This window comes from Simochromis diagramma, unplaced genomic scaffold (assembly GCF_900408965.1).
Source record: "Simochromis diagramma unplaced genomic scaffold, fSimDia1.1 OVJJ01000653.1, whole genome shotgun sequence".
Taxonomy (NCBI): domain Eukaryota; kingdom Metazoa; phylum Chordata; class Actinopteri; order Cichliformes; family Cichlidae; genus Simochromis; species Simochromis diagramma.
In genome coordinates, this window is record NW_024387544.1 from 8,044 (window position 1) to 24,534 (window position 16,491).

Here is a 16,491-nt window from a genome sequence, read left to right on the forward strand (position 1 = left end):
AGCAGGTAATGCTAATTTTAGGTGAATAGGAATTGGCAGCTAATGCTAATACCATATTTTCCCAAGAGCACCTGGCTGCAGCCACTGTGGAGCTCCACAGTAACCGGAAACACGTGACCTCCACACTAACCGGAAACACGTGACCTCCACACTAGCCGTAAACACGTAACTTCGGTTAAATCGACTTTGACAGCGAAAACTAAATTGCGTTTTTGTTACTATTGATGCTGCTGAGAAATAAAAATGGTTTTAAGTGGGGGTTTTTTAACACTCTGGGTTTGTTCAAAAAAATTCACCATCCCCTAAATTGTTCGTGGCCAAAAGTGACACTTGCTGTTTCGCTGATTTTTTTTTTTTTTTTTTTTACAGTACATCGCGTTGTGCGTTCTGATTGCTGTAGACCATTGTCAATCAATCTAGTTCAGTGTCTCCTGTACAGGAGCGGTCACTAATAGGCCCACGGACCGATCCCGGTCCGTGAGTCTTTTGGTACCGTTCCGCGAGAGTTGATCCTCCGGTGTGAAATGTATGGTTGTAGTTGTGTGTCTTATTTTGAAAGAACTATTTACGCGTTACCATAGCGACCAGAGAGCATTAAAAAGCAGAGAGGAGGATGTCACTGTCATTGTTGTTGGCGCACAGCTCAAGTCACGTTTATTATTATATTTACAAAATACCACAGTTTCTTTTTTTAATTCTTTTGTTGTATTTATCCGCGACACCTTAAAGGTCGTTCCCTGAAAATATTGTCTGACATTAAAGTGGTCTGTGGTGCAAAAAGGTTGGGGACTCCTGTATGGAACTCCAAAGTGTTCAAAATTAAATAAATAAATAAGTCATGATGAAATAAATAATTATGTGAATAAATAAGACACAGATATGTAATGTGAGAATGATATTGTGAAATAATTGAACACATTTTGAAAAAAAGCTCATTATTGTGAAATATATTGCATTCTGCTATATAAATTTACTTATTATTGTGAAATATTATTTCATGATCATTATTTTTCACAATAACAGAGATTATTCCTGAGGCATATTATTTATTCCCAGCCGTTTTTAATCCAAAAAGTCCTTTTTTCAAAGTCAGTCTTTATTTCAAAATCCCGTTTTTCCCAATGGCCTATTTATTTCATAATGCGACTTTTCAGCAGAATGACTTTGTCTGTCAATCGGTGTGAGTGGGCTTGACCTTTGCGCCTATTGGCTGATCGTTTACTATCGACTAGTTTTCCTGGATACCTGCTCCGCGAACGGCTGCTACAGGTAGCAAAAACGTGCTAGGTCAAAAGTCACGGAGGATGGCGGACTGGTGTGAACTTCAGTCAATTCTGCTCATTTTAGCAGATCAGATAGAGAGGGATCATTTACCTGTAGATACTGTTTTGAGTCGTTTAGATGATGTTTCTGAAATGCTTGGGATGATAATTGCTCTTCAAGATGTTAGCATCGATGACAGCATTGTCGAAAGTTTAAGATCGATTCAGCACCGTGTTCGTTTGGAATACGCCGAGGAAGAACAGTCTTCAAATGTTGGTCGTCCACGTCTTGAAATCCCGGCTGCAGCACTCAGGACTTTCGTGCTGTCCGGGATAACCATCGGGGTAATTGCCGATATGTTTTCTGTGTCTCCGAGCACAATTAGGAGGAGAATGACGGAGGAAGGTCTAAGGTAAGTTTATGCTGTAATTTAACACCTGTGTGAGTCTGTACACAGCATTATTTAGATGTTGACCTTAATTATGACGTTTGATTTTGAAATATTATCGCTTACTTTTTTATTGTGAATGTCTAAAATAAGCGGGGCAGCTACGGCTAAAGCTATCGGCGCCATCTCGTTGTTGAGACACGTTTAGCCGGCGCAGTGTTAGCTGTTAGAGTGTGTTAACTCGGAGACTGGGGGCAGTGGAGCCTGTAGGAACCTTTTACACAGAGTAGACCCACCAGCTTTCCACAGTCTACTTACTTATCACATCTTGGTAGACAGCAGGGTCATTAGTGCTTTAAATAGTACATAGTTGAATGTTTCATTGCTGTTTGCAGCTAATTGTTCTCTGATAACACATAACAAAGTTGATGTTAAATAGCAAGTTTATTGAAATGGTTTTGTCTATTTCAGCAGCGTTTTAAATATCATACTTTCTCTGGTGTCTTCGGTAAAGCAAAAACAAGAGTACATTTACGTCCTTGGTTCTTTCAGGAAAACGTTTTGTTGAGACTTGCTTTTATACTAAAAAAAAAAAAATTATGTGCAGAAAATCTGATAGGTATTCTTCTATTGGGAATGAGGACTTGGATGCAAAAGTGCTGGACATTCAGCGTCATCACCCAAATGCCGGCTGCAGAATGATGATGGGACATCTACGATCCAGAGGCATACACATTCAAAGTAAGCTGATATTGTTTGAATATACAAACACCAGTTTCTGGCCCAGAAAGCATGTGTCAGTGTAGCCATGATGTGATATTATAATGTAGGCATCAAAAATGACTAGGCATGTTCGCATCACTGTTATGCAGTTATGTTCCTGTTTGAACCAGTTTGTACATGATTCTCTCTCCCTAGTAAATCTGTACAGCACCTGGATACTTACCTGAAGCAATGAAGATCTGTCTCATAAGCATTACAGTGTTTACAATACAGTCCTTTTTGTAGTTGGTAGTACTAAGACATGATCTGTTTGTTAATCAGGATTTCGACTGATGGATTCAATGAGACGAGTCAATCCAGAAGGGGTCATGATGCGACGGTTATCTATTCAGACTGCAAGGCGTCGTCAGTACAGTGTACCAGCACCAAATCACCTTTGGCATATCGATGGAAATCATAAACTAATTCGGTCAGTACTTGCATCACCTTTTCCCTGTTCCATTGAAGTAACAGAATGCATGTATAAAATTGTAAAATGAAGCCTTGAGTTTGTAAATGTAATCTTAAATGCTGTCATATAAGGCCATTTACAGGATTCGCTATAGTCATGTCTGAGGCTTTACATTATGCATGTGATTCCTTGCACTACAGATCTTTCTGTAAAGTGTTTAAGTTTCCCTTCTATTATTTCTTTTACATTCCTGTTATAACATGTTGTCACTTTATATGGAACTGAAATATTGGTCTTGCTTGTATGTAACTGGGGACATGACAATGTTTTTTCTTGTTTTGTTTTTTTTAATTCTGCCTTGTCAGATGGAGATTTGTTGTCCATGGTGGGATAGATGGTTTTTCTAGGTTAATTGTCTACCTTAAAGCTGCCACCAACAACAAAGCTACAACAGTTTTTGATGGTTTCTTGTCAGCAATGAGACAATATGGCATACCATCAAGAGTCCGGTAAGAGGTGTTTAACAAATACAGTATGTCAAAAAACTCTGTATTGGACAGTAGTTATATTCAGATTGTTACTCTCACTGACTCGGATCAAAACTTCTCTACTTTTTTTCCAGGTCAGACAAAGGAGGGGAAAATGTGAAGGTTGCACATTTCATGGTGCAGACAATGGGGGAGAACAGGAACTCTCACATTACAGGCAGAAGTGTTCACAACCAGCGGTAAGGACAAGTAAATTGATTGTCTTACTTTTTTTTTTTTTTTACACATGCAATTGTAACAAAACAAATGGTTTCTGAGCATAATTGACTGGTTTTCACTGTGTCTTATAGCATTGAGCGCCTGTGGGGGGATGTATATGAAAACGTCCTTGACCTTTTCTACACAATCTTCACCCAGCTGGAGATTCAAGGACTGCTCAACCCTGGTGAAGAAATTGACTTGTTTGCACTGCACAGATGCTTTTTGCATCACATTCAACATCATCTTCAGTCATTCCAGGAAGCATGGAATCAGCACGGACTCAGAACAGCAAATAACCATTCACCTCTGCAACTCTGGTTGCTGCACAGAAAGGAGGGACAAGATTTGTCACAGGTACATGACTATTTGATCCGTATTTGTTCTTCTATGTAAAACTCTACTATCTGTAGTTGAGATGAGTTTATTTCTACTGTTCGAGTTGGTGTACCAAATATTTCTCCTGTAAGTGAAAATGTCTCTCAAGCCATTCTCTCCTTTTATTCAATCTGTCAGGTATAGATGGCAATACTTTAAACAAAGTTAAATTTGTTATACCTGAAGAGAACCAATCCTGACCTAGAATGGGTGAATGAATAATTATGCCTAAAAAACTCGAATAGGCCCTGACAGACTCAATAAGTCCATCTAGGAACAGCTGCAGGAAACACCTCTTCAGTTTAGATTTAAAACATGTGCATGGTCTTTCAGGTTGATGAGGATTATGGTGTGGACTGGACAGGACCACATAATCACTGCCCATCAAATGAGATCACCATTCCTGAGATTCAGCTCCCACGTGCACTGAGTGAACGAGAGCTTGCTGTGCTACCAAACAACAACGTTTCACTCAGTCAAGCTTTGGATGCCTACTGTGAAACTGTTCAGTCACTCAAACTTATGTTTGATACCACACCTTAACTCTTCAAAGTAAGCAGGTGCAATATGTTCACACCCCTTTTTTAAGTTTCTACATCTATGGCTTTGTAGCTAATACTGACTCAAAACAGCATAACAAATTTCATTTTCAACAAAACAGTGAGTGGCTATAAAACAGGATTTGTTTTACACAGCTGTCACTTTAATAATAATAAAAATAAGTGACAATAAAATAAGTGATTTGATATTCATTTCTTGGATGTACAGTACATGTCAACTCTGAGCAGATTTAATACAATGCACACGGTACAGTAGTATAAAATCTTAATGCAAATAAATTTTCCAGTAGCGAGAATAAAATAAACATACTGTCTAATTTATAATGTACAGTGAACTGATTTTGTTTTCTAAACTCTTTTTAATATAAACTGACAAAAAGCAATAAATGCTCACCTGTACTGTGTATTTTACACTGTCAAGTGTATTAAAGGATCTAGAACTCACTAGATTGTCCGTTTCTTTGAACACTGAATACAGTAATGTGATGCAAGAAAGAAAAATGGTCTAATCTTACCATGTGGTTATGGAATCAATCCTAAACCAGACCAAAACCTGAGTCAGTAGAGTTGAGACACACCTGAATGTCCATTAGAAATGACTCATAGGTACAGTAGTGTGCAGGAAGACGTAGTACTTCAAAACAGGTGGAAGACTTTGGAAGACTGCTGTTGACCACTTCCACAGTCATTTCTCTCGGCAAGACTTCCCATCCTGTCCAAAACTTGATGAGGGCTTTTCGTTGTGCACAAGACGCTGCAATGGAACATTATTTTGAGCTATAATGACATCCTATATTCATTATTTTGAGTCTTTTATGGAGAAATACCATAAAAGATGAACAATTACATAAAGAGCACAAGACATTTTTGGCCCACTCAAATTGCTGTTGTAGCTGTCATAGATATTTTTATGGTAACAAAGCTAAAAGTAGTTGCATACAATTATAATGCAACTGATAATGCCACCACTCTGTTTTTTATGTATTGCATGGAGGCAGTATGGAGCAAATAAGAAAACAAAATTATACTATAGTGTACTTTGTTAATGACCCGAGATCACTGGACTGTATGTAATTTACCAAAGTATAATCAGAGAAAACCAATAGCAAAATGCCTATCGCAGCAGACTTACCATTTTCAATGAAGGACCGAAGGTAGCCTGCCACTCTGCATTTATCCTCAAGAGAGCATTCCTCTTCCTCCTCATCTTCATCTTCTGTGGCAGGCCACACTATCCTTTCTAGAATAGACTGCATAAAATAGTTCACCTTGGTTAATTTTTTCTCTTAAATGCTACAAGATAAAATAAGCTTAATTTGTCATTTTATATCTTTACTTACCGTATCTTGTAGTCTTAAGAGCGTCAGCAACATTAGGTGTATTTTTATTAAACGTAACCCAGCTGTTCGACTAGCCCAAGCATACAAAATAGTATATTGATGTTTTGTGTCAACAATTAATGTTCATCCTTCATAAATTAACCGAATACCTTTACTGTTCAGATGTTAAAAGATGTGACCTGACTTTACCTCACCACAGGGAGCAGTCTCTGATTCCCTTGGTAAGAAAAGAGGAATGATGTCTGATCTTTCTGTCAGAAGCGGCCATACCATGGTCTCCTTAAGCCCTTTCCTCAGCTGCTTGACTTGACGGCTTGTTCGTGTTATGACCTACAACAGTGAGACCAAACCAAAACTGAAGTGTGAGTCCGTAAAGTAAAACACACTTTAAATGTTAAATACTTAAAGAACATCCACTGTACTGATAAAGCATTTCAAATGGCCTCCAAAGAGATTTTTTTAATGTATATGAAAAATGTACTTATTCACATCCAAAGGTTTGATTTGCTTTTCTATTTAAAATTTACATTTATTGGGGAGAGTAAGTCCGTACTCACAGCGTGGAATAGCAGATGTTCATACAGCCACTTTCTATTGGTTTGTGTGACACCTGGCAGGTCCCAAGCCAGGGCTAGCTCGAGAACATTTCTTCGTTCCAGTTCTGTTAATTCAGCAGTGCCATCAAGCTAGGACAGAGGGGGAAAAAAATTAGTCAGTAGTAGGTACTGATGGCTATTCAATCTTGTCTCTAAATTTAATATTTAGTGAAATAGTAATTCTTTAAAATAATGGTACAAAAATGCAAACCAGCTGAATAGTGCTGCGGATATCAATATCAGGGCAATCCTCAATCTGAACTGTAGCTGTTTCAGGTGAGCCACCAAAAAGGACATGGATGATTGCAGGACTTATACCAGACACACACGGTCCACCATGAATGAATGAATGTCCCATTATTCTTCCTAATAATAAATAATAAAAATAAAACATAATAAATTCACTTAGCCTAACATTGCATGGGGGTAAAGACAAACAGTTTTGTAACTGTATTCAATCTAGTTTTCATCTTTACGGTTACAGTTAGGATAATGTAACACAAGTAATGCTTTTTCCTTTAGTGCTGCACATGTATTATTTTAAATTACTATTCCTCTTATTTCTGTACATAACTTTCTTACCTGCCACCAAAAACATGTCACTCTCAAGCAAGGTCTGAGAAGTGGACGGAGTCAAGTGTTCTGGCTCACCGTCAAACAGTCTTGTAAGATCTGTGTTCCCTGAAAAGAGTACAGCTAGGTTATGGTGAGTATGAGAAATCCAGGCAGTAATTTTAACACAATTAACTCATTTACATAACAAATACATTTTCTTTACATGATGAAATATTCTCTTATTTAATCCACTATACATGTGCCCAGTCTAGTTTCATACATACCAAAATTCAAATGCAAACCAGACTGTACTAGAGAAACTGCCTTTGAGAAGAAGAATCTCTTCACCCCTTCTCCAACAGCAACATCCCCTAAAAGGAAGAAGAAGAAAAAAACTTGTGAAGTTTCGGATTAGTCAGTCACTGGATTTCTAATGTTTTCACAATACAGAAAAAATACCTTCCAGTTTGCAGCTGACAGGGCCCGCCCACTCTACCTTTGGAGCTTTGTAGAGGGAGATAAGTGATCTCTGTTGATCCACAATACTTTCCCGCAAGTCCATTTGCAGGACTACTGCCTTTCTGGTCTCATACTTTGAAAGTAACTCGGACTTGTAGAGCCAGGCTGCTCTGGTTGCATCTTGTTCACATTTCCACTCTGAAAGGTACACATTTGTATGGATCACATGAATCAAAAGAAATAAAATATATGTATTTTTTGCCATTTGTCTGGTATCTTCCTAACTTAATTCCTGTCACTACCTGGTTTTTCCCCTAGAAGTGACTTTTCCTCATCTTGATGAGATGCATCTTCCTGCACTACCACCATATCACTTGACGATTGCTCTGCTCTTGCTGAGGTTATGGTGGATTCCAAGATGATACTATCTGGTTCCTCTACCCCGCAGGACAGATTCCAGGCATCACTGTTGCTACAGGATGGGACCTCTGACCTTGCTGTTGTACTACGAGTCTGCCTAGCCTGACTTTCAGTAACAGACTGAGGTTCAGCACCACTCAATGAACTGTGAGAGGGATTGGCAGAGATTTCAGCATCCATCACCAATATATATAAAGTGGACTTACTTAGTTTCCACACTATATACTAAAATATATAGAAAATCAAAGATGTTCCTTACCTTGTGCATTTAGTGATGTGGTTTTTCATTTTATTTAAAGGAATGTTAATGTCACAATTCAGGCATTTTGTGGGGGGTCCTTGTTGCTGGAGGGTTGTCAGGCTCTACAGAGAATATGGAGATAAAAAAATATATTTAATATACATTTGGTGCATACTGTGATAAAAAATATTTTGACAGTTCTGCAATCGCATTTGCCAACATGAGAAGCAGAAACAAATTGTAAACACAAAATTACATATCTCCTTCTAAACCTTTTCTAACAATTGCTTACATACACGTTCAGAACCATTATTACTCATATGCAGTCATGTTTCTAACCAGCTGACAGCTAAAGTGATTTGACACATAGTTGAGCTTAGCTAGCCATTTGAACTAGTTTATTAATACATGCAAATAACATATTGTGACCCTAGTCATTACTCACGTCTTCCAAATCAATACTTTTCTGCAGTGGCCTTATATAGATCAAAGCTTGTCCAATTCCACTAAACGGACTGCGGAGATATCGCACTGTATATCCAGTATCTGGGCTTGGGATTGTGCACAGGTTACGGCTTCGTGTTGTACCCGAGATTCTCAGCAGTTCAAACCCTCCTGTGTCTTTCAGCTGAGGGAAGGTATCCTCAATCTTTGCCTTGACCACTTCTGGGTCATCATCCCTTCCTGTAAAACACATTACTTGCTGTACATTACTACAAAAATGGTACATATAAGAGTAAAAATGTAGTTAAACTGAATCTTGATATATTAACAAATGACATGTAGCATCACCTTGGAATGAAATCCGTTTCTCTCCAAGTCCAGCTGCTGCTAGGTCAAATTTGACTGCTTTAGCTGGCACTGTGTCTGACATATGATCATGTAAACAGAAGAAGGTGTGTGTGTAAATGGAGCGGCATGCTTTCTTGGAAGAATGCGAGGTCAGAGATGAAAGTGGCGCTGAGGAAGGCCTCACTCTGTAAGGGGCAAACAGTCTTGCGACTTCAGCTTTAAAAAGGGAAAAACAATATTAAAGAAAACATTCTAAAAGCTTAGATTAATTGCTACTTAATTTGCAAGTATTATACCCTCTTACAAGATCACTACATTGAACTAGAATTGCTTTATTTTCATTCACATAGATTACTTGACTTCCATATTAGCAGAGAAAATAAGACACTTTAAAACGTCATGATTTAACTATTACCTACAACAATGTAAATAGTGATACAGACATTAACCCAGAAGACGATTATCTTCTCTTACCTAATTTATTAAGTTCTTTGCTATGATAAAAACTGTATAAAAAAATTTGTGACTGAACTGATTAAAAAGCTCATTTTTGGCAGACAGACTAACCAAGCAGTAATAACATCGTTACTTACCCTGAACAGCGTTTCGTGGAGTGGAGCTAGCTGTGATAGTGTTAGCGTTTGCTAACGTTAACATTGTGCTGTTTTGATGGGAACTTGGACCAGGCACCGCTTCATCTCCAGTATGCTGCTGCAACACTCTCTCAGACTGAGGTGAAGACGTACAATCTAAGCGGTTAGCAACTTCTCTGAGTAACTCAGAAACGGACTTGTGTCCTGCAGCCATGCCCTTCACAAGCACCTAAACGTTATTCGCGCCCAGTGTTTAACACTTGTTGGTGCCTTTACTTTATTTCGAGCTGCACACTGCCGCCGTCTGCGTAGGAGACGCACTGCACCATTAGACTTAAATCGACACTTCATGTGCTATTACTTATGTCTGAGCAAAGGAGCAACCAATCACACAACTGGCTCCGCCCTGTCTTTCTTGATTGACAGACAAAGTCATTCTGCTGAAAAGTCGCATTATGAAATAAATGGTAAATGGTAAATGGCCTGTATTTATATAGCGCTTTTACTAGTCCCTAAGGACCCCAAAGCGCTTTACATATCCAGTCATCCACCCATTCACGCACACATTCACACACTGGTGATGGCAAGCTACATTGTAGCCACAGCCACCCTGGGGCGCACTGACAGAGGCGAGGCTGCCGGACACTGGCGCCACCGGGCCCTCTGACCACCACCAGTAGGCAATGGGTGAAGTGTCTTGCCCAAGGACACAACGACCGAGACTGTCCAAGCCGGGGCTCGAACCGGCAACCTTCCGATTACAAGGCGAACTCCCAACTCTTGAGCCACGATCGCTAGAATAAATAAATAAATAAATATATAGGCCATTGGGAAAAACGGGATTTTGAAATAAAGACTGACTTTGAAAAAAGGACTTTTTGGATTAAAAACGGCTGGGAATAAATAAAATGCCTCAGGAATAATCTCTGTTATTGTGAAAAATAATGATCATGAAATAATATTTCACAATAATAAGTAAATTTATATAGCAGAATGCAATATATTTCACAATAATGAGCTTTTTTTCCAAAATGTGTTCAATTATTTCACAATATCATTCTCACATTACATATCTGTGTCTTATTTATTCACATAGTTATTTATTTCATCATGACTTATTTATTTATTTAATTTTGAACACTTTGGAGTTCCATACTCCTGCTGTACAGTACAGAATGCGTTTAGCTTGTCGAATTTACATAAATCTTCAATCGCTAGCAGTGTAACTCTGAAGTGCTGTACTGTATGTTTGTAAGTTTTCTCCCAAACAAACACAACAATGCCGACGAAACGTTTTGCACCCTCAAATGCACCTTTAGGTTTCATTCCATAATACTGGACTCATGTTTCTACGAAGGTTTGAACTCTAAGAGTGTTTGAACAAAAGAGAAAAGTGTGAAAATATTCATGCCTGTCTGAGAAAAGTGTATAAAGCATGTAGTGAGGGGTTTTACAGTCTTAACATCTATAATAATTGTAAAAAATAAACTTGGCTACTTCATGGATTTCACCTACCGCGAGTTATTTTTTGAACGTAACACCAGCGATAAACGAGGGGCTGCTGTATTATTAATAGTAGAGTCTGGGACATCTAATTGATTAACATCAACATTGATTATTATGCACTATTATTTTTGTTCAAGGAGAGCCAAAAATATAAAACTCTCTCTCAGCTTGTTTGTTGCCAAAAAAGGCCACTTTTTGTGTATGTTCACAAAATGCTATAAAATGTATATTTCTTAAAACATTTATCTACTTTTACCGACGTGACTCTTTAAAATAGCACCAGTCCTTTTCATCAAAATCAAAATTGTATCTAAATTTTTTACTCTTTATAGCCAGTTAGGTTATATATTACCATTAACTTTTCAGATAAAACGGTGATAAAGTCCTAATGTTTTCATGAAACTTCCTTTTTTTCCCATCTGAGCATCGGGGAAAAGGCTGTCTTGCAATTGTTGAGGTCACTAGTGTGTGCCCCATTTCTTCCAGGATCACTCTCTTTATAGGTTTTAGTGGACTCCTAGTACTGCGAAGTGGTTTCATGGTACAAAGGGATTGTATTCCAAGATCTGGGAGACTGTAGAAATGAGCAGTGATGCCCTTCCTACCATCTTTCCAGAAAAATAAGTGATCTGGAAGCTGTTAGGCTGACTTACAGCAGCAGCACTTTCTGCACCTGCATAAACTCCAGGACACATTTAATAACGGTGTTTGTTGCTGTATGTGCTGCAGCTTTTAAATTTTTAATAAAATATATTTTGTTAATATTTTGGCTATGGTGTCTTGTTATGAAATGTACAAGAGTAAAAGTGTTTTTAGCATGTGCTTCAAAGCTAAGTTTGACTGGGAAACTCAAAGCTCAATAGTCTGTATCAACAGAAATTCACTGCAGCCTATGTAATATTTCATGCATCATAATTTATACTACTCTATCTTGCAAATACATATTTGTGTGGCAATGTCATGCACAACACACACAACTATTACATCCTTAAGATCAAACCCGTGTCATTGTTTTGGTCCACTGCAGTGCAGTAGTCAAAAAAAGAATAAGTGAAGTGTCCACAAATGGCCAGGATAGAGCCCAGAGAGTTAATGTTTAAAATGTATAAAAATATTATTGATTACAATTCTTTACTGTTAATATCAACAATAAGCTTTTTATTTTGAAATTACAAGTTTAAAAAAAATGCTGTTACATTTACATTTAATGCTGTTACACTGTAATCCTTTATTATAAGTATGGACACATAATCAAGTGAACAACATTTTGAAATAAGTTTAATTGGAATTTTGTACTACGCAAAAAACAAAACAAAAAAACAACAACAACGACATATTAAACAAACACAGCCAGTGCCTTCATTTGTCCATTACATGTCATAGCACTGACCCTTAGCCCCTGCTCATCAGCACATGCTTTCAAAAAGAGCTCCATGTCCTCTGCAAACTGAAAAACAAAGAGGAACAAGTCCCTTGCTCCAGTGTCTTCTTCCTCTGACATGTCTCTTAAGACCCTCTGCTGGTCCCCTTGATTTAAGGACAGATATTTGGGCATTGTTACATGTCCACGGAAAAGTGCCTTATTTTGGACAACCCAGTGCACAGCAGGACGCAGATATTCAACAACTGCTGGCTCCTGTGTCAGGCAAACGGGGATGAAAACATAGTTATTTCTCTGTTGCAGAACAGTTTTTTTAACAGTTATTCAAATGTCACTAACCATGTAATTACACTACTGTTTAAAGTGAATACTGACCTGACTGACTTCCTGGAACTTGCGCTTTTTCAGTCTGAAAATGGGCACGTGTTGTCCTTCAAGCACAGCTTTGGCTTCCTCTCTCCAGTGTGCAAATAGCTTGCCAGAGCTATGAAGAGTAAGGCCACAGTGAGGGCATGTCATTTTCATGGACTTTCCGTCAGCTACAGTTTTATTGAACACAGAGGGTAGAGCATATGAATGTTCTAACAAAGACTCAGAAAATGGTTCAGATACCGAAGACAAAACCTTGGGGGGGAGACGGGGCTCCTCGAAGAGTACTGCCGGAGGAATACGGGTCTCGTCGGAGAGTTCAGCGGGGAGCAGTCCTGATAATGTTGGCTGACTTGGCATTGAAGAATGCTGATAAGACAATAAATGCCTTGCCATATCCCCACGCCGTATGATTGTAATCTTACAGACAGGGCGGTGAAAGTGTCCTGTTGTCCTACAAGCCAGCCTGCACCGGCATATCATTTTATCTGTAAGAGAAAAAACAAACAAACAAACAAACAAACAAACAAACAAACGTAATTTAAATGTAGTTGTATAGAATGCAATCAATTTGTCTAACAATCAGATTGTACATGTTAACAAAAACATCCAAGCCAACCTCAATAATGAAAGAAAAATGGTATGGATCACAAAAGTTATGTCAAGAAAAGTGGTGAAAAGTAAATAAAAACATATTTTATAAAAACAATATTCTTGTTGCAGATGAATGCACTGAACTGTACAATATCAACAGCAACTTTTAAGTCAACAAAGATACTGCAGAAGTGCTTAAAAAAGTGCATATTTATAACTATAAAGTATATTTAATACAAACATACCTTTGAAAGGCAAAGCATTTTTTATATGCACACTTAGATGCTCCTCAATCTTTGCCCTGACAGTAGGGCTGAAAGTGGGGCACAGAGGGCAGTGAAAGAGTCCTCTGCAACACGTGTTGCATTCCTGCAATTCTGGCTTTAAGCCCAAATTCCAGATTGATATGTGTATCTAAAACAGAGAGAGAAACAGATAAACACCATATATACATTTAAGTTAAGGTTTTAGCAGAAATAACAATTTACAGTTGGCATGTAATAGATTTGGGAAGAAAATTCTTGAAAAAAACCCCACAAATATATTACAAGACACTTTAATTTGTGAGACATGTTTCTATTGACATATAACAGTCAATTGAACAGGGGCTAACTAAAATCTGGGCAATAAAAAAGCTGTACAGAAAAGAATGACGAATAGAAGTATTGATAAATATATAAATCTGTTTGTGACGAAATTTACAGTGTTGGCGCTAACCAAAGGTGTCACAAGTACACACGTTCCTTACTACAGTTTAGATACCTCTGTTTAAAAAGCACTGACTCGACTTTTTAGTCAAGTGGAAGTAAGAAGTACAGGGTCTAAAATATAATTTATGTACAAAATTTTGAAGTAATCTTGCGTCCAAAGCACGCGTGCGGGGGGCTGATTTACAAATGTACGGATTACAAAGTACAGATACGCGTGTTACAATGTGAGAAGTAGAAGTATAAAGAAGTATACAGTAGGCACAAAAAAGTACAGCAGTAAAGTAAAGATACCAGAAAATTCTACTTAAGTACAGTATTGAAGTATTCGTTATTTTGCATCTCTGACGCCAACAATAAATCATACTCTAATGCAAAATGTGGTTTTTGCTTCTTCTCGCCCACAGAGGCCGTTAATCCAGCTCTCTTACTTAAACCAGGCCCAGGAAAAAGCATATCTGTGTTTCTCTGCCATGGAGCACGATGAAAAAACATTTAAATAAGGAGGAATGTTGTTGTAATGCAAAAAAAAGTGGCAACATGATCATTGTAAGAAAACTAGACGATTCCTAGAATTATGAAATCACCAACGGCAAATTCATATAAGAAAGACTTAACCAACATTTGCGATCAACTTGCAAGACTTCCACGGTATCCATGCGTGTTTACGGCTACTGTGGAGGTCACATGCTTCCGGCTACTGTGGAGGTCACGTGTTTCCGGTTAGTGTGGAGGTCACGTGTATCCGGTTACTGTGGAGCTCCACAGTGGCTGCAGCCAGACCCTTCTCTATTTTCCTGATTTATAACAATGTGACCAGCTAATGCTAAGTAGGTTGCCGTTATTAGCTAATACTAATTTGAGGTGAAGTAGCATTATCCGCTTATGCTAACAATGTTTTTTCATACTTTTTAACAATATGAGTAGCTAATGTGAACACTATTTTTCATTCAATTTTAACTTTTCCCCTGCGATGTAAAGAGTTAATGCTAAATAGGACGCCATTAGTGGCCAATTCTAATTTTAGGTGAATAACCATTAGCTAATGCTAATACCATATTTTCCAATTTGACGTGAATTAGCATCATCCGTTAATGCTAACTCTTTTCCCTTGTATTATAACAATGTTTGCAGCTAGTGCTAGGTAGGCTGATGCTAGTAGCTAATGCTAATTTGATGTGAATGGCCATTGCCATTAGTCGCTCATGCTAATTTTAGGTACCGTATTTTCACAACCATAAGGCGCACTTAAAAGTCTTAGATTTTCTTCAAAAAGTACGGCGCGCCCTATAGTGCAGTGCGCCCTGTGTGTTGTAATGAGGACGTAGTAGAGAACACAATGAGAACGCTAAAGGGAGAAGCGTTTCGACGGTCACCATTCGGCTAAAAGCAGTTTCACTTTCACTTTTTATGAAACGGTGCCATTTTTCCATCCGGACCAGGACTACGGTAGCGCAGCAACTTCCAGCGGATTATAAGGAAAAGCTGGCCATCTTCCGCTCCTACTGCAGCAAACACATCGGCGACAAACACATCCAGCGATGGATGACCGATGGAGACCACAGTTTCACCAAGAGTGGAAGGCAGCGCCGGGCGAGTTACGCCACAATTTGCCAATGGATTGTAGATGCTTGGGCTAACATGTCTGCTGGCACTGTTGTTCGAGCTTTCGCAAAAGCCGGCATCATTTCCGAGGAGCCGCACGGCACGGAAAGTGACTGACAGTGAAGAAAGTGAACCTGGAATGTTTGATGGAGATTTAGCGCAGCTGTTCAATTCAGACACAGAGGATGAGGACTTCAATGGGTTTGATTGATGATAAAAATGTGAGTACCAAACTTTGTTTTGCTCCTGCTTTATTTTTAAATACGCACACTTGTATGCTTGTGTGTTGTTGATGATGACGATTACTGGTAATAAAAATGTGAGTAAGGTACCGAACTCAGGTTTGCTCCCGCTTTATTTTTGTTTTTTTTATTTTATTTTTTTTTTTGCCTGTCCCGTTTGGCTCTTTTGCCATCAGAATTGTTGTCTAAAGGCAAAGAAAGATGCCCAACGGATTTACTTTACCAAACTGACCATCCCAGCCTTGCTGTAATGGTCCATTTGATTCACCTTTTATTGTTTATTTTATTTTCACTTACTGAATACGGGACAGACTTGACTGGGGGAAAGAAGGGGAGAAAGAAAGAGGGAAAGAGAAACAGCTGAGAAGAGGGACGGGGGAGAAGGGCAAAAGACAAAAACCAACAGAACGGGCAGAGAAAAAAAAAATGCATATATCAATCACCTGGATCACCTGCTGAGAAAGAAAAAAGAAAGCAAGCAGAAGAGAACAAGAGTAATAGAATGAACAACATCACAATGATATATGGGAATATGACAGTAAATAAATATTACACATTATTGTGCAGCACATAAGATCAACA

The 16,491-nt window shown here is 38.4% G+C and overlaps 2 protein-coding genes across 3 annotated transcripts; one reads left to right on the forward strand and one right to left on the reverse strand.

Annotated features, from left to right (window-relative positions):
* Positions 1 to 1,211: 1,211 nt before the first annotated feature.
* On the forward strand, positions 1,212 to 4,287 carry LOC120727417. The gene is made up of 7 exons (XM_040021648.1): positions 1,212 to 1,675; positions 2,259 to 2,392; positions 2,696 to 2,843; positions 3,191 to 3,334; positions 3,448 to 3,552; positions 3,664 to 3,758; positions 4,283 to 4,287. Exons 1-7 carry the CDS (start codon positions 1,305 to 1,307, stop codon positions 4,285 to 4,287), a joined length of 1,002 nt encoding a protein of 333 aa, XP_039877582.1. The 5' UTR covers positions 1,212 to 1,304.
* LOC120727423 lies at positions 3,669 to 9,966 on the reverse strand. 2 transcript variants are annotated; one of them, XM_040021653.1, is made up of 13 exons: positions 9,506 to 9,966; positions 8,913 to 9,128; positions 8,566 to 8,804; positions 8,139 to 8,242; positions 7,762 to 8,024; positions 7,460 to 7,657; positions 7,285 to 7,371; positions 7,028 to 7,126; positions 6,657 to 6,811; positions 6,407 to 6,535; positions 6,039 to 6,179; positions 5,642 to 5,759; positions 3,669 to 5,263 (listed from the first exon to the last, which is right to left on the reverse strand). In XM_040021653.1, the coding sequence occupies exons 1-13, from the start codon at positions 9,717 to 9,719 to the stop codon at positions 5,046 to 5,048; spliced, it is 2,181 nt and encodes a 726-aa protein (XP_039877587.1). In that variant the 5' UTR covers positions 9,720 to 9,966; the 3' UTR covers positions 3,669 to 5,045. The 2 variants fall into 2 exon arrangements, 1 of the variants encoding a protein (XP_039877587.1); XR_005694532.1 differs by lacking the exon at positions 3,669 to 5,263 and having other exon boundaries at positions 5,665 to 5,759; positions 5,850 to 6,179.
* Between the last annotated feature and the right edge of the window lie 6,525 nt (positions 9,967 to 16,491).